The sequence below is a fragment of the Penicillium oxalicum genome, chromosome I (assembly GCF_001723175.1).
Source record: "Penicillium oxalicum strain HP7-1 chromosome I, whole genome shotgun sequence".
NCBI classification, from domain to species: domain Eukaryota; kingdom Fungi; phylum Ascomycota; class Eurotiomycetes; order Eurotiales; family Aspergillaceae; genus Penicillium; species Penicillium oxalicum.
This window is the reverse complement of record NC_064650.1, coordinates 5,358,510-5,377,489: the sequence shown is the minus strand read 5'-3', so window position 1 is coordinate 5,377,489 and position 18,980 is coordinate 5,358,510. Positions and strand designations below refer to the sequence as shown.

The window sequence follows — 18,980 nt, the reverse complement described above, 5'->3', positions numbered from 1 at the left end:
GAAAAAAAAATTTTATTACCCCCCCCCCTTGTTCCATCGTTTGCTAGCTTCTTTTTCGTTATTTTTTCTTGACCTTTATTTCCTTTTTCCAATTTCCTGTGCTCTGCTTCTGTCTACAAATACTACGAGAAGGTGCTTTTATAAGAGCATCGTATCCTTTTTTTCCTTCTTCGTTTCCAACACAAAGCGCATTCTCGGATTAGACCATCGACACTTTAAGTGGTGACTGTTTCAAGAGTACAGCATTCAAAACGATATCATATCAGGACTGTTCTCCCGAAAGATCCAGCTTGGCGAATATTTGTGTGAAAAAGTGAGTGTCATGGAAAGAATGTGGCGTGTTCCATGAGCACAATTGCAAGAGGCAATGACCTCTGGCGCCGGCGGCATTGGAGAGAAACGGCCTCGGCAAAAGGCGTCGGATTGTGCATGGCACGAAACAAACTATGATTCACTTCTAACGCATTCCTTCTTCTCCAGCTCAGGCGGAACAACTCCAAATATTCACCAAGACAGTCACGACGAAGCTCGAAGGATCATATATCTGATCATCTTCGCAAAAGATTCCTCGGTGGTCGACAGTTCCTAGAGGGATCGTCTCATTCAAAATGAGCGAAGACAATACTCATCCACGTGGTGGCCCGTCCAGTGACGGTTCGACCACGACACGTGCACCCTCGGAACGTTCCACGCCGTCCATGATCAATCAAGAGGCGAACGACAATGATATGGAAAAGGGGAGGTCGACTGCCGACCCAATCGACTCCAAGGCCACCCAGGTACAAGATGAATCTCTCCCAGAAAAGACCCAGATCGGCACAGGGCCTCCAGCTCTCACAGCAACTCCGAGTCCTGGACCTCCTCCCGATGGAGGCGCCGAGGCGTGGATGTCCGTGCTGGGCGCCTTTTGCGGATTATTTGTCAGTTTTGGATGGATCAATTGTATGAACCCCCGAAACCTTCCCTTGTTCGCGTTGTGGGCATGCCATCCTTCGCAAGGTCCAGGTGTATGGTTGGAAGGTGGAATCTTTGGTTGACATTGTCGTCTCGTGTCGTTCTCTAGGTATTGGAATCTTTCAGACGTACTATGAGACTCATCAACTGCGCAATCTGTCGACGAGTACCGTGACCTGGATCACATCGTTGGAGACATTTGTCATGTTCTTTGTGGTAGGTCCACCATCCATCCGAGACCTGATCTTGCCAGGTTGCTATTTTCCATCGATCCCTATCGATACAAAAAAGAAGAGAAAACAGTATGAAAATCGCAAGAGGTTTCTCACTGACCACTATCTCGTAGGGCCCCATCTTCGGTACTCTCTTCGACAACTACGGTCCCCGTGCCATTCTCCTCGGGGGCACCTTTTTCCACGTCTTCGGCCTGATGATGGCTTCCCTCTCCACCGAGTACTACCAATTCATCCTGGCTCAGGGAATCTGCAGCCCCCTCGGCGCAAGTGCCATCTTCAACGCCAGCGTCAACTCCGTCAGCACCTGGTTCGCCAAACGACGAGCCTTTGCCCTGGGCATCACCGCCTCGGGGTCCAGTCTCGGCGGAGTCATTTTTCCCATCATGGTCTCGAATCTCATCCCCAAGGTGGGATTTCCCTGGGCGATGCGGATCTGCGCCTTTGTGATCCTTGCAATGTTGGCCATCGCCAATGCGACTCTCAAATCGCGCATCACACACACCAAAAAGCCATTTGATATCATGAATTTCGTCCGGCCCTTGAAGGATGTCAAATTTGTGGTCACGGTGGCGGCGTGCTTTTGTTTCTTTTGGGGCATGTTCTTGCCCTTTACGTTTGTGATCACCCAGGCTCAACGATATGGCATGTCCGAGCATCTGTCGCTGTACTTGATTCCAATCCTCAACGCGGCCAGGTAAGAAAACATTCCGCTCCCTCGGGGGTTCCTTTCTCAACCGCATCCCCTTTTTGAAACCGTCCATTCGAAAAGGGAAAAGAAAAGAGGATAGCCAATATAGAGAACCCAAAAGTTGCTAATTCTTTTCCCGCACATCAAACAGCATCTTCGGCCGAACTCTTCCCGGCTACCTCGCCGACCGAATCGGTCGATACAACATCATGATCTTCTTCAGCTATCTCTCCGCCATCCTAGTTCTCGCCCTCTGGCTACCCTCCCGCAGCAACGTCCCCGCCATCATCTTCAGTGCCCTCTACGGCTTCAGCTCCGGCGCCTTTGTCTCCATTGTTCCGGCCTTGATCGCCCAGATTTCCGACCTGCGCGAGGTCGGCGTCCGAAACGGAACGTGTTTCTCCATCATCTCGTTTGCCGCACTGACCGGCACACCTATCGGGGGCGCCTTGGTCCCGGATGTGCTGACGGGGTCGTATACCAAGTTGCAGGTGTTCTGTGGCGTGGTGATGATGGCCGGGTCGACCTTGTTTGTGGTGGCACGGATCGTAGTGGGAGGTTGGAAATTGGGCAAGGTGTAATCTCTCCAGGATGGTCAGGGGAGAGAGAAAAGATTGGATAATAGTGGAAAGCTTGGATCATGCATGAATCCTAATGTGCATATAGATAATATTTTCATTTCTGTACCATCTCTCGAAGATGATGGGCCGCAGTTCTTTTTCCATCAATTTCTTTTGTGGCATGGAATTGAGGTATAAATACACTGCCAGGTAAAAAGTTCACTTATAGGTTCCTTGACGTGGAATTTACACGAAGAAGCCTCGGTCACAGAGGTAGCGCTTGAAGACCTTTAAGCCCGGATGAGGACTCTCGTTCGATATCTCAACGAATATCGGGGAGGGGGGGGGGGGGGGGGCGTTCAACTGATTTCTGAGTATGAGTTCTTGCACTAGAATTGCAAGACGAGTCCCGCTGCGTTGACTCCTTCCCACGCTTCAGCCGACCAGTCTCGGTCTTGACCAGACACAGAAATATTTCTGTGTTGCGTAGCCCATTGAAGATGACACCGTCCGATGCTTCAAAAAAAATCCTCTTTGATTTCAGATGCTCCTGGCCGATTTCCCATGACTGTGCAGCATTTGCTTCCATTACGAAACAAGCTCTCCTATTGTACACCATCATTGAATTTCATTCTGCAACTCCAGTTGAACGATCCGCAGGAATCTACGACAATCTTTTATGGCCGATTATCTCGAAATGTCGAAACCCAGGTCTCAATTCGCGGGCCCTTGACGCTGTTGTAAACTGTCCGGCGCCCAGGAAAGGGACTGGGCGTAGTGAGAAGCTTGGGCACGCTCGTCCCAGTCCATCAATATGGCATGAATCGACCGGAAGAGCAACTATCTTGGATCAACTTGTACTCTGCACCAATTGGGAGTAGGCCAGTAGACCAGTTGACAAAGAGGATGTGAATGAATGGAAGCAATATGGAAGACCAGAGCTTGCATTTATTTTCGGGTGGTTTTGGGTATTGAGAGGCTAAGCATGAGTATAGCCCATGACGTTCGGGTTAGGAAAGGAATCATCGGAGAGATTTGAAGGGTAATTGAACCGAAATCCATGACTCTGTGATCCTCCTCTGGTACCTAGATCATTCTCTGGGAAATACTCATTTACTTCACAGGTTTGCTCATTGCTCGATTTCTCGGCTAGAGCAATGGTCCCTAATCCAAAACTATTTGAAGGGCATTTCGATAGATGATTCGACGGTAGATACCAGAATCTTTGGTGATTCAGGGATACCATAGTGAAAATGTAGGCCTCTCTCCTCTTGGCCAGGAGAGGACTGAGATAGGAGGAACTGAAATTGGTTCCGACACCAAGGGGGGAGGAAAATTACAAAAGAAGTGAAAGCACAAAGACTCATCGCCGTCATCATCTAATAAACCGCCAACAAGATCAATCAAGCTCTTGAGAACTCCTCGAGCCGAGCAAAAAGAAGAAAACAAGCAAAAAAAAAAACGCCCAGGCACCGGCGCTAAAGCAAGATGCATGGAAGACACAAGCCAGCATGGTCTTTCTCTTGAAATATTTCGCTTCGAAACGCAAGTATCAAACTAGCACTCCGTTGCGCATATTTTCCACCGTCCGCACCCCCACCCCCTTCAATGTACTCAGCTCAGCCAGACTGCTCACTTGAAACTGCTGATCCAACGTGGATTCATCCTCTGGGTCTGGCAGTGTCTGGTCCATTTCACACAGGCAGTCAACGATGGCCTCTGCTTTCTTGGCCCCAACACCCTTCAATAATCTGATCTGGCTCACGTCGCGGGAATTGATGATCGAGAGAAGATGAACGGTCCGCGGAGAGATTGCGGGATCCTGGTGGTCGTCCAGTGCACTCAAGTCCTCGTCATGGTCATGGGATTGGAGAGCTTTGGACGTCGCACGTTTTTTCGCTTGGGGAAACATGGTGTCTTCCTCACTCATCAACTCATCACCATTGGCTTCGTTGATCATGTCCAGCTCCAGCTCATCCGCTTGTCGCTTTCCGAGTGTTACAGTTGGCTCCTTTTTCAGACTGAGCATACTCCCAAATTTCCCCTTCGGAGGTGAAACGTGAGCCATGGATTGTCGAATGTTCGCCTTTCCTTGCAGGCGCTCTTTCAGAGTCGCAATCTTGGAAGCGAGTTTCTCATTGTGCGGGAAATGAGGCAGCGCTAGCGAGTACATCCTTAGTGCCGAGGTGAGTTCCCCGCGAGCCTGGTGCTGTTTGGCCATGAGCAAGTATGACAACCCCTCGGCGCGAGCATCCTCTGTGCCCTCGATTCGTTGCTCGAGTTGTTCCAATCGACGTTGAAGTTTCTCATTCAACTCGTGCACCTGGGTATGGCGTGATTGCTCGTTGATAGCCCGTACCGCAAGAATCTCCTCCACCTTCTTCTCGACCATTTCCTCAATTCGGGCGGCGGAGATGTCGCCGTAGTTGAGCTGAGAGGGTGCGTAGCTGGGGCGAGGAGGCTTGAGTGTACGGATTGGATGCCCCTCTCCGGAGAGTGATGTCTTCTTGGGGGCGTCTGGTTTCCGGATTTGTGCAACGGTCTTTGATTGCGTTCGATCAGAGTAGATATTGAATGCCTTGAGGGGTTTTTCGTTATCTTTCTTGGATGGGTCTTTGGTGACGGCCATGGGCATGTTCACGTGAAGCGAAGCAGTGAGCGGTTGGAGAGGCTTTCGTGTAGCAGCCAGCGATGGCCGCATTGCAGGCCGCGCTGGTCCCTTGAAGATGGGATCATTCTCAACTTCCCGCACTTCAATTTTTCTCGTTCGGTTGGCGACGTTGAGGGAACTTATCGTGTCCAAATGGTAAGACCGCACGGGGGCCAGATTCAGGATCATGATCGTGAGACCGTTGTTCTGTCCCAAAGACAAAATTCGCGTCATCTTCGACTCGCGATAAGGAATGCGGCTCTGTTTCTTGGTGATCGCTTCGACGCATTGGGCGAGAACAAAGAGACTCTTGTTGATGCTGGCTGACTCCACCATCCGCTCTTTGTCATTCTCCGTTCGCCGATTATCTTCTGAGCCAGCAAGATCAATCGCTGAGGCGGTGCTGACGCGAGTCTTTTCCGGAGTCGTCACGGTGATTTTGACACCAAGAATTGCATGCGATCGTGACGAGTGCGCATTGAGCTAGGTGATTTGGAAAAAAAACGGTGTCAGCATCACGGGCTTGTGGGCAAGAATCGTCGAGCTCAGGAACCCTCACCTTTGTCGCGGATGTCGAGCGATTAGTGTTGGCCTGGTCATATAGGCTCTCAAACTCCTTCAGACTTGTACACGGTTTCTCCGTCAGTCCACAAACGACGGTCTTCCCCCCATTATCTCGCAACGGCAACCCCGCCAATGTGCGCTTCTCAGGCGGCTCGAACAAATCAAAGACCTTGTCGTTGTATATTTCGTAGTAACTCAGTGAGACCTGCACGGTTGTCTCTCCATTACTCTCCTTTTCCAGTTTCCGGCTGCGTCTATAAATGCCACTCAGGAGTCGGGGAATGACACCTCGGTCCGCGAGGCTTTTACCGCCGCGCATCGTGTGTGTCTTGCCGGTTCCGGTGACACCGTATGCGAATAGGGTGACATCGAATCCACTGAAAAGATGCTTAATCGTGGGAGCAACTATTGGGGCGCATCACAAGTAAGCAATGGTATTTTGTTATGCTGAAAGGGGGGGATGGGAAACGCCCGATCATTCTGCTGCCGTCGTGTTTGTGTTGGTCCCACTCACCCTCTGCGTCGAAAAGCTCCTGTTGCGTGACATCGGCGTCGTAAACCGCATTGAATTGGAAGGAATATTCCTCGCCTTCATTCTTTGGATTGGGGATGCGAACGATATTATCCCGGTCTCTCAACGCGGCCAATTTGCGATCATCGGTCAGGGTCAGGGACTCGCGTGACTTGACATCTGTGGCGCTTGTCGAGGCACCTGTGCGAAGAATAACATCGAGGTCGCGTTCGGACTTGAGAAGTGGTCGTACACGTGCAACGACCCGAACGCTCATGTTGACAAACAAATCATCCAACGTGGTTGACCAATCGCGCTGTAACTTGAATACCACCTGACCTCAATGACTGCTCGAGTCCCTTGCTGACACTTGCGAAAAGATGTGAATTTTCAGAACTGGAAAAAAGACCAAATTTAAAGCACTGCAAAAAGAAGTCAGATTGATTAAACTCCTCCAAGTGCAGAAATTCGCGAATTGGCCCCGTTCGGTGAATGACGATGCAGGATTGACATTGGGACGTGTGGATCGTTCGTGCGATGCGGAAGTCGAGTGTGGTGGGTTAGTGTTGACCGGGCAACCACTCTTCTACATTCCGACTCGTCCTCTGCTATATCATCTTTTTACTTGAAGTCTGGATTGGTCTCTTCCAAGCACCCATATAAAGACTCGGATGTATGTCAAGTTGAGTTTCGGAGTTGTTTCTCGAAAAGCTTGGGCCATGTTTGAGATCTCTCTCTAAATCGTTCATTGTGAGAGCACACCTCAAAGTGTACTATAACCAAGTCAGCGCCTTTCTTTCCAACTTAGAAGACCTCTCCATTCCCCCAAGCCATGGTGACCTTGACAAATCGGTAGATTATTTGGAGAGAAACACATCCCTGTGGTGATTTCATTATCCAGAGAATTGAATATATATATAGAACGGCTATTTGAAGTCATAATGGAAACAGGAGATGGTGGGTTGAATCTCTACTCGATTCCCTTGGAAAGCACTATCCCCACTCTTTATATATGTCCAGCAACTCTGAATCTTGCGCCCATTATTGAGTTTCTTCATTAGTGCCTATGGACCTTAGATGGAATACCTCTTAAGAGCTCCATTCATGCATCTTCAACGAGGTCAAAGTTATACTTCCCAGTTGTCCGCGACTGGGTTACTGTGTGGTCTCCCCACTCGTGATTGGCCCGTCACCCCCAGTCGAAAGGCCACCTTCGCCATCACCGCCTCCTTTGCTCTCCTTCCCCCCCGCCGTAGACCCAAGGTCGTTCGTCTGGTATTAGTAAGTTCTAAGTCTGGTCTGCAGGGGAATCAATCATTGATTCCAAGTTCCATTTTATTGCCTCGTTTTCGCCTATTGTCTGCCTCTCGATCGAGAATTATCTCGTGCCCAAGCTGATTGTGGGGTTCTAGCGAAGCTCAACTGTGCCACCCGCAACCCCATCTCAATTCGCAACCACTCTCCCTCACCTTCACATCTGTCGCCGGACTCGACTCTCCTTCCCTCGCGGAGAAATCTGATTGTGGAAATATCCAAAGCTCAACCCAGCTAGCAGATCTTCATGGCCGCTCCACAAGGGGGTTACCCTCCCCAGGGAGGGTATGACCTGCCAGGCTATGGCTCTCCAGATCCCGCCCTCCAGCAGCAGTCTGCCACGCCGCCGCAGCCAGCACCGGCTACCGGCGCTGGTGGCAAGAAGAAGCGAGCGTATGCTGGTGAGGCATTTGGGTTTGGTTCTGGGGCCAATGCTGCCCTAGGAGGTCAGCCTCCCGCCGGGGGAGCTTACGGTGCCTATCCCCCACAGCCTCCAGTTGCGGGATACCAACAACCGGCCTTCGGCGCCGACCCAGCTCCAATGCAACCGGTGGCACAAGGCTATGGCGCTCCAGTAGATCCGACTGTCACCCAGATGACACAGCAGTTTGGTGGAATGGGCGTGAGCGAGCCGCACCACATGCCCCCAGCACCAATGCAGCCCGCCGCGCAGCCCCAACGTCACGTCCAGCTCAACCAGCTCTACCCAACGGACCTTATCTCCCAGCCCTTCAATGTCGCCGAGCTGGAATATCCTCCTCCTCCCATTGTCTTGCCTCCACAGGTATGTGCATAGGTATTCGACTCGCCAGGTGAGAAAAAAAATGGCCACAATGGCTGACTAGTCTGCCTTACAGAGCAGTGTTTTCGAGTCTACTACCGCCAATTGCCCGCCCAAGTATATGCGTTCAACCCTGAACGCTGTCCCCACGAATAACTCACTCCTCAAGAAGTCGAAACTGCCTTTCGCTCTAGTTATTCAGCCCTACGGTGCGCTACACGACGCCGAAGATCCCATCCCCGTCATTCCGGATCAGGTCATCTCGCGATGCAGACGCTGCCGCTCTTACATCAACCCCTTCGTTACGTTCCTCGACCATGGACACCGCTGGCGTTGCAACATGTGTAATTTGACGAATGACGTTCCCCAAGCCTTTGACTGGGATGCGACACAACAAAAGCCTGCAGACCGGTCGCTCCGCGCCGACCTGAACTACAGCATGGTTGAGTTTGTTGCGCCACAGGAGTACATGGTCCGCCCACCGCAGCCGTTGGTGTACCTTTTCTTGATCGATGTCAGCTACGCTTCGGTGACCAGTGGCCTTCTGGCCACCAGTGCCCGTTGTATTCTGGAGAGCCTTGACCGCATTCCCAACGCAGACCGCCGAACACGCCTAGGATTCATTGCCGTCGACTCGAGTCTGCACTACTTTAGCATTCCGCGCGACGGATCGCCCAGCTCGGACCCTCGTATGCTTGTGATTAGCGACCTCGAGGAACCTTTCCTGCCTATTCCGGGTGATCTACTTGTGACGTTGAGTGAGTGTCGGGAGAATATCGAGACATTCCTCAATAAGCTCCAGGAGATGTTCCAGAACACCCAAAACAACAGCTGCGCCATGGGCTCGGCTTTGCGCGCCGGTTACAAATTGATTTCTCCCGTGGGAGGCAAGATGACCGTTTTGAGCGCCTCGTTGCCCAACGTTGGCCACGGAGCGCTTACGATGCGTGAGGACAAGAAGGTGCTGGGTACGAGCAAAGAGTCGGCCCTCTTGCAGACCGCCAACGCTTTCTACAAGAGCTTCGCCGTAGAGTGCTCCAAGGCGCAGGTCTCGGTCGACATGTTCCTTTTCTCTTCTCAGTACCAGGACGTTGCGTCTTTGAGCTGCTTGCCTCGTTACACTGGTGGTCAGACCTACTTCTACCCCGGTTGGAACGCGGCTCGGCCGGAAGATGCCATTAAGTTTGCTCGTGAGTTCTCCGAGTATCTTTCATCCGAGATTGGTCTCGAGGCGGTGCTCCGTGTCCGGGCCACCACCGGCCTTCGCATGAGTACCTTCTATGGAAACTTCTTCAACCGTAGTTCCGATCTCTGCGCGTTTCCCGCCTTCCCTCGCGACCAGGCCTACGTTGTCGAAGTTGCCATCGACGAAACCGTTGCCAAGCCCGTCGTGTGCCTGCAGGCCGCCGTTCTCCACACTACCTGCAATGGCGAGCGCCGCATCCGAGTCATCACCGTCGCCCTGCCGACCACGACCAACTTGGCCGACATCTATGCCTCTGCGGACCAACAGGCTATCGCCACTTTCTTCAGCCACAAGGCCGTTGAGCGTGCGCTGAGCAGCGGTCTGGAGCCGGCTCGCGAAGCTCTGCAGACGAAGATCATCGAGTTGCTTTCCACCTACCGTAAGGAACTCGCCGGCGGCAGCGTCAGTGGCAGTGGTCTGCAATTCCCGGCCAACCTGCGTGGGCTACCTGTTCTTTTCCTTGCCTTGATCAAGAACGTAAGTCTTTTGTCTCTTGTGCTCTTCCCGCATCTCGTCCTGGATGGATGTTGTCCATCCTTTGCTTTTCTCCCCGCACAAAGGACGCTCTGCTAACATGATCCCGTCTCTGTAGCTGGGTCTTCGCAAGTCTGCACAGATTCCAACAGACATGCGATCCGCTGCTCTCTGCTTGCTCTCTACCCTACCTCTGCCTCTGCTCATTCAATACATTTACCCCCGGATGTACTCCCTTCACGATATGCCCGACAATGCCGGTGTGCCTGATGAGCAGAGCGGCGAGATTGCCCTGCCACCTACCGTGAATCTGTCCTCGGGCCGTATCGCCTCGTACGGTCTCTACTTGATTGACGACGGCCAGACTCAATTCCTGTGGGTTGGCCGGGACGCCGTCCCTCAGCTGATTGACGACGTGTTTGGCGTTCCCGACCGGAACCAGCTTCGCGTGGGCAAGACGACTCTGCCCGTGGTCGAAAATGAGTTCAACCAGCGTGTGCGTGCGGTGATTGAGAAGAGTCGGGACCACCGCTCCAAGGGAGTGGGCAGCATGATTGTGCCTCACCTCTACGTCGTTCGCGAGGATGGCGAGCCTGGTCTGCGTCTGTGGGCTCAGACGATGTTGGTGGAGGACCGGGCCGACCAGAGTGTGAGCTTAGACCAATGGATGACCACACTGCGGGAGAAGGTATGCTGATACCATATTTCTTTTCGTTCTTCTCTCTTGGGGGCTCCCTGATCTGTGTATACTTTGGCTCTCGTTCCCCCCTCCGGTCTATCTACGTGCATGACGACTGACTGCTTTTTGCTCGTCCAGGTTGTGCAATAAAATGCTCTTCCTCTTGATGTTCTGCTTTTGTGTTTTCCTCTCTCTCCTCGTCCGTGGTCGATGCCCCGAGACCGTCGTGTCCATCTATACTCCCTCTTCTCCCTCCTCCGTTATGAATGTCTATGTGCCTCCTCTTGCTTTCAACGACTACCTGTACCATTACGGATGAAGGGGTCGGATATCTGACAACCTTTTTTTTTTCGGACTCTGTCCATCTTTCCTTCTTCGTCTCCATCCTCTGCGCGAACACAGTAGATCTCTGCTTTGCCTCTGATTGCGTTGATGATGCATTTTCGGCTCGTCGGTGGATTTTCGTTCCTCCTCTCCCGCCCGTAGTTATAATAATTGGAAACCACCAAACCCCAACGGCTGTCGTTTTGGGCCCGTCCTACTCTATGAGTTTGCATCTCCGCCTCGTATTAGATCATATTCATGACCCACCCACGGAAAGAAAGCGGATCAGACTGACCGCGCTCTTATTTTTTTTTGAATCTTCTTGTTCCCTTTCAAATTCATGCCCGCCCTCCCTTCCCGAATGGTCCGTTTCAACTCGTCCAGACCAAGGGGGAGCCCGGTGTTTGAAGAGTCCAAGTCGCCAGCGGCTCCACCAAGATCCTAAAATCGAGTACATACCGCAAAGACGGTCGGGCTTCCTGGGCAGTGATGATCGTTGTACCGAGTACACTTGTCCGACACCTTGTTTACCTTTACAGCAGAGGTGCAAAATGCAAAGATGGCTGTGTGGTTTTTTGGGGGGGGGGGGGGGGGGTAACAATTGTAATCCATTATTGGCAATTCTCTTGACACTTGAGAGGTGCAGTGGAAATTCAAGGGTACGAGTGACGCATTTTTCGATTCGAGACTTGGGCTCGATAAGGATCCGCGCTGCTACTTTTGGAGTACAGTAGGGGTAGGGGCTGGGGGTACAGTGTGGTTTTGGAAAGGGAGGGGGGGGCCCTTTCTTTCGTGGGCCGGGCAGCTTTTGTCTCAATTGTTAGAGAATAGTATCTAGGTAGATATAAGTAGATTTTCAAGATATTGATTCTCTTCTACTTCTATTTCAAGATCAAAGCTAAGTAAAGTGGAGTGTAGCTTTCAATGTCGGCAGGCGGGTTACGAGAGGCTCTCGTCCGATCCAACCTTGCCAAGGTATGTACTAGTAGGTGCCACCTAATACATAGATGGTAGTCATGAGTTTGAATTGGCAGTGCCGGGCGGACAACTAGAACTAGCCATGTAGATAAATACTCTACTACAATGGTACAATATCAAGAATGGTAGGAGTATACGCTCCCTCCCCCTACAATTGTATGGGACCACGGTCAATTAGAAGCTAGTGATTCTCTTTTTGGAGGGGGGATTAATTCAGTTTCTAGCTTGAATTTCAGGGAGAGGGGGCGAAGGTGAAGAACAAGAAGAGGGAGAGATTGGTTTTTTTTTCTGAATTTCAAGACTTATTCTTTTATGTTAATTGGAGAGGGAGAGAGAGAGAAGGGGGGGGGGGAGGACAGAATTTCATGGATGAAACGTGCCAGGGGGTTGATGGTGTGTATGAGACAAAAAAAGATGGAGCTTCCATTCATGTGGCTGTGGGTGTGGTTTGAGATGGATGATGAGAGGGGGGGGGGGGGGGATTGAGAGCCTACTATATTTGATGAACAGTATTCTACTCTAGTTCCTTGGCTACTCTATAAGTCTGAACCATGTGTGTAGGAGGGGGTGATTTTCAAATCAGAAATAGGACCAACAGTTGGATACAGTTATTATTTCCAAAAGTAAAAGAGAAAGGGGAATCAGGATAATGATTGTTCCTATGGACTATCATCCTGATTATTCTCAGACAGCTCGGGGGGCCCTGCATGGCCTGAGGGGAAAAAAGCGTCCCCGGAAGTGATAGTGACCAATTCCACCCCCTCCGACAGTAGCGCGGGTTAGCACTTGCGAATGTCAACGTGCGACAGGCCGGCGAGAGGACGCCGTTTGGCGCTGGTGGCGGAAACTTTGTTTTTTTTGGTTGTTTTTTTATTTTATTTTGGTGGGGTGGGTTGGTTGGCACTGCAAATCGGAAACGGATGGACATCTGGACTCGGTAGTGGTACTATTCATTCATATGTTAAAGATGGACAGTTGGTGATGGGTTGGGAGATTTTGAATACACGGCTCCCAGGACATCCTCAAGGATGAGATGGATCTGACCTGTCTCCTGGGACTTTTTGTGTGTCTGGCCGAGACCAAAGTACCCTTTTTCCCCCCCTAGGGAATGACGGGATGACAGATGAGAGAGGCAGGGGTGCAACTTGAGTGTGCATTGTAGGGCTGGTGCTGCATGGAGAACATGACGTCTGGTTTGATTCAAGTTTGCATCTGGCCAAGTGCATGTTGATGGATTGAGATCCTGAGGGGAGGAAGATATAGCAAAGTCAAGACATGTATGGACCAGCCTGTTTAGAGGTTGGATGGTGCAAATACTACTGTGACTCCGTCTCCGACTCTGCTCATCCTGGTATGAGAGGAGTCTGTGGAGTGTCCAGGAACAACTTTGGATCTTCTGAAGGGTTTTCTGGTTCAGAGCGGGAATCCTCGATACAATGTGATTGGTCTCACACATCACGGATCTGTAAGACCTCCCACAGTAATGTACGGTACATGCCCCGAGCCACTCTTCTGCCCGACTCGGGAGGCTTAGTTCCACTGTCCATCGTCCATCACAGTAAGCCTCTCCGGTCATCACTGACGACTCAGGTCCAGGCAATCACCATGGTCTGGATCTCGGGTCTACACTGGAGAATCCAGCGGATAAACTTTTTCCAAGAGGTCTCTGGTCACCTGCATCTGAAGCGTTGATCGTAGTCACATCCCGATAGGGCCCGATCGACACCTCTTGCTTCACAGCACACACTGCCACCTACACTACATTGATGGCTTCCGAAGGACCAGGTAGTATTAAACACCAGTCGCAGAGTGGAAGGAGAATGGATGAATGAGTGGATAGGGAGAAGAATTTCTGTCGGATCCACCAGGGAAAGGAGATCTTGTGATTCATCAGTGAGTGAATAAGACGGGGAATTATAGCATGATACAGGAGACCCTTTTCTTGAATTCAATGGATGCTCAGTTGAGACCTCTGGGGGGGGGTGCAACCAGTGCTTGATAGGATCAGACCCGTTCATCTCGCGAGTGGAGAGGCGTTTCAACCGGTGCACTCGTGCACCTCACCACCAGAGAGGTGTCGGTGCGGGATCTCGTGAGTTTCCAAGAGACAGTCGACTCTGGAGAGACCACCCTCATTGAAGTAGGTAGACATTCTCCGGTTCCGTTGGAGCATCGTCGTGAATCATGATTCCTATCCATGGACTTCTCCGAATGACCGGGGGAACATGACAGGCTCCCTTTTCTCGGCTCATCTAGTATAGGTAGAGTATGCTTACCATCCTCCCCGTCTATCGGATCACCGTGGTCAAATTGATGTGATAGAAGAGCATCGCATCAAGGCAGACTTTGGGCTATAAATCCTCCCATCACTTCGTCTCCCTTGTGTGAATCTCTTATCATCTGGCGAGTGGACTTCAACCATCACCACCTCGCCTGGTCTCCAGCGCCCTTTTTCTCTCCAAGCTCTTCTCTCCAACTGCGACTACTCATCTGGCCCCACTCCGACACACGGCCCGTGGCTGAGTTCCGTGGAATTTGATTGCTCTCCTTCTTTTTCTCCTGCAGCTTTGGGGGGGACTTTGGGCTCTTTGTACGACTGTTCCTCTCCCCCCACCTCCCACGTTGCTCTCTCTCTCTCCCTCTCTCTCTTCCTCCTCCCCTTTCTGATCATACCTGGAACGGTGTTGGTGCCAGCTGCTTCTCTGCAGAATCAAGTGAGTCCTGTGTTTCTTTCCTCTCTGTGGACAGGGTCTCCAGAACCACATTCTCAGGTCTCCATCACCCGATCGTGGATTGTTTATCTGGTGATCATCCCGCCCGAGAAGTTTCCCCCGCCTCGGCTTCTACTTCCTGTGCCTCTTTCCCCCCCACTGCAAGCTTCATCTTCTTCAAACAGTGCCGGATCTGAAAGCTAGGCGATCGTTTTTGATTTTTCTTTTTTGCCTTTTTTTTCTTTTCCATCTCCCATCTTCTTGTTTCCCCAATTCTTCCAAGATTCACCTGTAAATCACACTCTGCAGATCCAAAGGACTGCGGTTCCGTACCTCTCATCCTCTTGGAATCCAATCCGCTCCTCATTCCCCACTACTCTCTCTCCTCCTTTCCCCTGACCATCGTGAATCCTGAAAGCTAGTTCAATCCACCCACGTCGACTCTCTTCCTTTCCACCACACCTTTCTGCGTCACAACTGTGCCGAGACGGGATCACTCTGGTCCTGAATAAAGACACTGACGTTCAGAAGAGCATTCACCACCGGCACTCGGCGCAACAAAGAAAAAACAAAAAACACAAAAGGTGAGCTAATCCGCTTCCCCTCCTCTCGTTACGCGGTCTGGGTTTGTCCCATCTTCTGGTCGATTGCCTTCGTCATGATGCGGCGATGGACAACTTGGGATTCGATGGCACCGATCAGTCGGACTGGTCTGGCGTCTTCCGGCTCTCGACTGAGGGACTGGAAACTCGTGGATGCCATCGCCTTCATAAAACAGCGTGCCTGGGAGGTCAACCATGTCTCTTTCTCTGCCTCTCTCTCTCCTCCTCTCTCGCTCGCTCACGGCATCTGGTTCAAATCGAATGATCACATCGACATCAAGATGGAAGCTCTCGCCCTCCCTGATGCATGGCATCTGATCCTCTACCCACTCTTTCGCTTGGTCCGTCGAGTGAAGAACAAGCTTCATCGAGCTAACCACCCTTCCCAGTTTTGCGCTTCCAGCACCGACACCATGGTTCAACAGCCCCCCTCGGGAGGCTCCCGAAAGATCTCCTTCAACGTGTCGGAGCAATATGAGATTCAGGATGTCATTGGAGAGGGTGCATACGGTGTGGTCTGGTAAGCAATGCAAATCCCCCCCTCCCTCACCCTATCACCCCAGACGAGGATATCGGAACATCCTTGATGGGGGTGGGGATCCATCTGTATATATATGCCATGGAACCTCTCCTTCTCACCATGCATACCCTCCACAGCTCCGCCATTCACAAGCCCTCGGGCCAAAAGGTCGCCATCAAGAAGATCACCCCCTTTGACCACTCCATGTTCTGCCTGCGAACCCTGCGGGAGATGAAGCTGCTGCGCTACTTCAACCACGAGAATATCATCTCCATCCTGGACATCCAACGACCCCGCAACTACGAGGGGTTCAATGAGGTGTACCTGATCCAGGAACTCATGGAAACCGATATGCACCGTGTCATTCGCACCCAGGATCTATCCGACGACCACTGCCAATACTTCATCTACCAGACCCTGCGTGCCTTGAAGGCCATGCACTCGGCCAATGTGTTGCACCGAGATCTGAAGCCATCCAACCTGCTGCTGAATGCCAACTGTGATCTCAAAGTGTGTGATTTTGGTCTCGCTCGGTCGGCCGCCTCCACGGATGACAACTCGGGCTTCATGACGGAATATGTGGCCACCCGCTGGTACCGTGCGCCGGAGATCATGTTGACCTTTAAGGAATACACCAAGGCGATCGACGTGTGGAGTGTGGGCTGTATTCTGGCCGAGATGCTGAGCGGCAAACCCCTCTTCCCCGGCAAGGACTGTACGTGTGATGTTCTGTCCCGTCCCTCCGTTGCACTCACGCTGACCCCTCTCTTTCTCTCCGCGTGCTAGATCATCATCAGTTGACCCTCATCTTGGATGTCCTCGGCACGCCCACCATGGAGGATTACTACGGCATCAAGTCCCGACGCGCCCGCGAGTACATTCGCTCGCTCCCGTTCAAGAAGAAGATTCCGTTCCGTGCGCTGTTCCCCAAGAGCAACGACCTGGCTCTGGATCTGCTGGAGAAGCTGCTGGCCTTTAATCCCGCCAAGCGCATCTCCGTCGAGGATGCCCTGCGTCACCCCTACCTCGAGCCCTACCATGATCCCGAAGATGAACCGACCGCGCCTCCCATTCCCGAGGGATTCTTTGATTTTGACAAGAACAAGGATACCTTGAGCAAAGAACAATTGAAGTGTGAGTTTGAGTCTCTTTTTCTTCTTCTCTTTCTTTTTTTCTTTTGCAGTTCCTGTACCCCAGTCTACCCCGGGAAAGAAACCCCCGACGTTGAGTACTCTTGACTGACACGTCTCTTTGCTATCAGTGTTGATCTACGAGGAGATCATGCGGTGAAAGCCTTGCCGAGAAGGAAAACATCACCAAGCCGCATCTCTCTCTTTTTTTTATTATTATTATTTCTGACTGTTATTTTCTTATTCCCCTCCCTCCACCTTTTTTTTTTCCTTTCTTTTCCTTCTTCTCCTTACCAAATTTTTGATTTGAGCATGCAATGAACGATCTGGGAAACAGCGCATGGGTCTGGCGGTTGGGTTCGATGTGGTGGTGGATCATACGGACAAACCAGGGAACATGGGATGGAATCATTTTGGAGAGGAATCAACCCCATTCTCCTATCTACTCCAATGGTTGAAAAAAAAAGAATAAAAACACATACAAGATGATTCTTATGAGTCTTGACGTGAGTGGCAATCCGCCGAGTAGGATGAAAGAAGTAGTTGACCCAATTGCCCAATTGCCCGAGTGTTGAGTGTGAAAGGCTTTACTCTGATCACAATGGACAGAGAAAACGTCAGGGTCTTTTACCAAACCCACCTCGCATATCCTTTCTCACGGACCCAAGTCCGACCCGGAGCAGACATATATGTACAATAACTTCATCTTCTCCCAAAGAGATCAAATCCCAATCCCAACCTCAACACCTCATCCACCCACTCACCCCCTCTCCGCCAAAAAAGCTCCGAATCCCCTCCTCCACTCCCTCCGGACTCGGCCTCTCCGCACAAACATGCGCCTCGAACCCAAACCGCTCCTTTAAAAAGTCCCTCGTCGTCGGCCCAATCGTCGCCACCAACACGTCCGATGGACCCGTCGCGTTCCCATCCCCCCCATCCTCATGCTCTTCTGCAAAAGGTCCCATTTTTAAAACTCTCAACATGGCCTCGCAGCCTGTTGGTGAAAAGACGACGACCCAGAATGGTGGGCGGGAGTCGACGGTCAAAGGGGAATTGTCATTCGCAGAAGACGAATAAGACGAGATCATCTTCCCATCGCGGCACCGACGAACCGCCTCGGTAAAATCCGTCTCGAAGGATTGCATTTCCCCCGTTTCATAAACGACGAGTTCTTCGACGTCGATGCGTTCGGGTACGGGACGGTCTGCGTCCATGAGGGTTTTGGGAATGATATCGCGGCGTTGTTCACCGACGAGGAAGAGGAGGGAGGGTTTGGGATGGGGATGGAGAGGTGAGTTGGTCGCGTTGTTCGTATCATTCTCACTCTGAGTATGATTGTTGATATTGTTAGTGGTGTGATGGGTGTCTGGGTCTGCGGCGGGATAGATGGCATTGTAATGGTTCAGAATGAAATGGGCCAGATTCTGTCCGTTACCGGCATCTTCGCCGTGGATGGTCGCGCCAGGGAGATGCTTGTCGCGGAGGGTGGTGAGAGCCCGGGCTGTGGCTGGTCCGACGGTGTATAGTGGGAGGGATGGAGTGGTGAAGGGTGGGACTGGTAAACTGGTTAGAGGCGTTTCAATGCTTTATCTTTCTTTTTTTTTGGTAAGGACAGAGGGAGGGAGGGAGAGGGAGAAAAAGACATACGGCCATGATCCTCAATCATCTGCGCAAAAGCCTCCACGGCACGTTGACTCGTAAAGATCATTCCTCCATATCTTTTGGCAAAGAGATTGCTTGGCGCAGTCGAGGGTGATATTGTCGATGACGAGGACGAGGTATCCGCAACGTTAAAAGCCCCAGATGCAAAAAGCTGGCGTACAATTGCTAAATTCTCTGCGAGAAAGCGATGTTCGAGTACCGGTACAAAGCAAGGATCAAACCCGTTGGTTGCAAAGTGATCTTGATAGCCATCGTGGGGAGAGGATTTGGTTTTGAGAAGGAGGATCGGAGTAGAACGGGACATGCTTTCTTTTTCTTTTTTTTCCCCTTGGATGAGAGAGTGGACTGATTGAGGGCGCAATTGAGAGGAAGAGAGATAGAGAGAGCCTAAGAATC

At 51.5% G+C, this 18,980-nt stretch overlaps 5 protein-coding genes across 5 annotated transcripts; 3 read left to right on the top strand and 2 right to left on the bottom strand.

The window, feature by feature from the left end:
* Positions 1–608: 608 nt before the first annotated feature.
* Positions 609–2,459, top strand: POX_a01779 (MFS transporter asaE; the record flags this gene model as incomplete). Its single annotated transcript, XM_050110703.1, has 4 exons — positions 609–942; positions 1,064–1,170; positions 1,301–1,884; positions 2,030–2,459. The coding sequence occupies 4 exons, from the start codon at positions 609–611 to the stop codon at positions 2,457–2,459; spliced, it is 1,455 nt and encodes a 484-aa protein (XP_049974471.1).
* Positions 2,460–3,990: 1,531 nt separating this feature from the next.
* On the bottom strand, positions 3,991–6,440 carry POX_a01778 (uncharacterized protein; the record flags this gene model as incomplete). The annotated part of the gene is made up of 3 exons (XM_050110702.1): positions 3,991–5,571; positions 5,648–6,057; positions 6,167–6,440. The coding sequence occupies 3 exons, from the start codon at positions 6,438–6,440 to the stop codon at positions 3,991–3,993; spliced, it is 2,265 nt and encodes a 754-aa protein (XP_049974470.1).
* A 1,284-nt stretch (positions 6,441–7,724) lies between these two features.
* POX_a01777 (Protein transport protein sec24) lies at positions 7,725–10,675 on the top strand (the record flags this gene model as incomplete). Its single annotated transcript, XM_050110701.1, has 3 exons — positions 7,725–8,261; positions 8,335–9,981; positions 10,097–10,675. The coding sequence occupies 3 exons, from the start codon at positions 7,725–7,727 to the stop codon at positions 10,673–10,675; spliced, it is 2,763 nt and encodes a 920-aa protein (XP_049974469.1).
* A 4,653-nt stretch (positions 10,676–15,328) lies between these two features.
* On the top strand, positions 15,329–17,082 carry POX_a01776 (Mitogen-activated protein kinase; the record flags this gene model as incomplete). The annotated part of the gene is made up of 4 exons (XM_050110700.1): positions 15,329–15,792; positions 15,930–16,507; positions 16,579–16,926; positions 17,054–17,082. The coding sequence occupies 4 exons, from the start codon at positions 15,329–15,331 to the stop codon at positions 17,080–17,082; spliced, it is 1,419 nt and encodes a 472-aa protein (XP_049974468.1).
* Positions 17,083–17,662: 580 nt separating this feature from the next.
* Positions 17,663–18,888, bottom strand: POX_a01775 (uncharacterized protein; the record flags this gene model as incomplete). Its single annotated transcript, XM_050110699.1, has 2 exons — positions 17,663–18,477; positions 18,570–18,888. The coding sequence occupies 2 exons, from the start codon at positions 18,886–18,888 to the stop codon at positions 17,663–17,665; spliced, it is 1,134 nt and encodes a 377-aa protein (XP_049974467.1).
* Between the last annotated feature and the right edge of the window lie 92 nt (positions 18,889–18,980).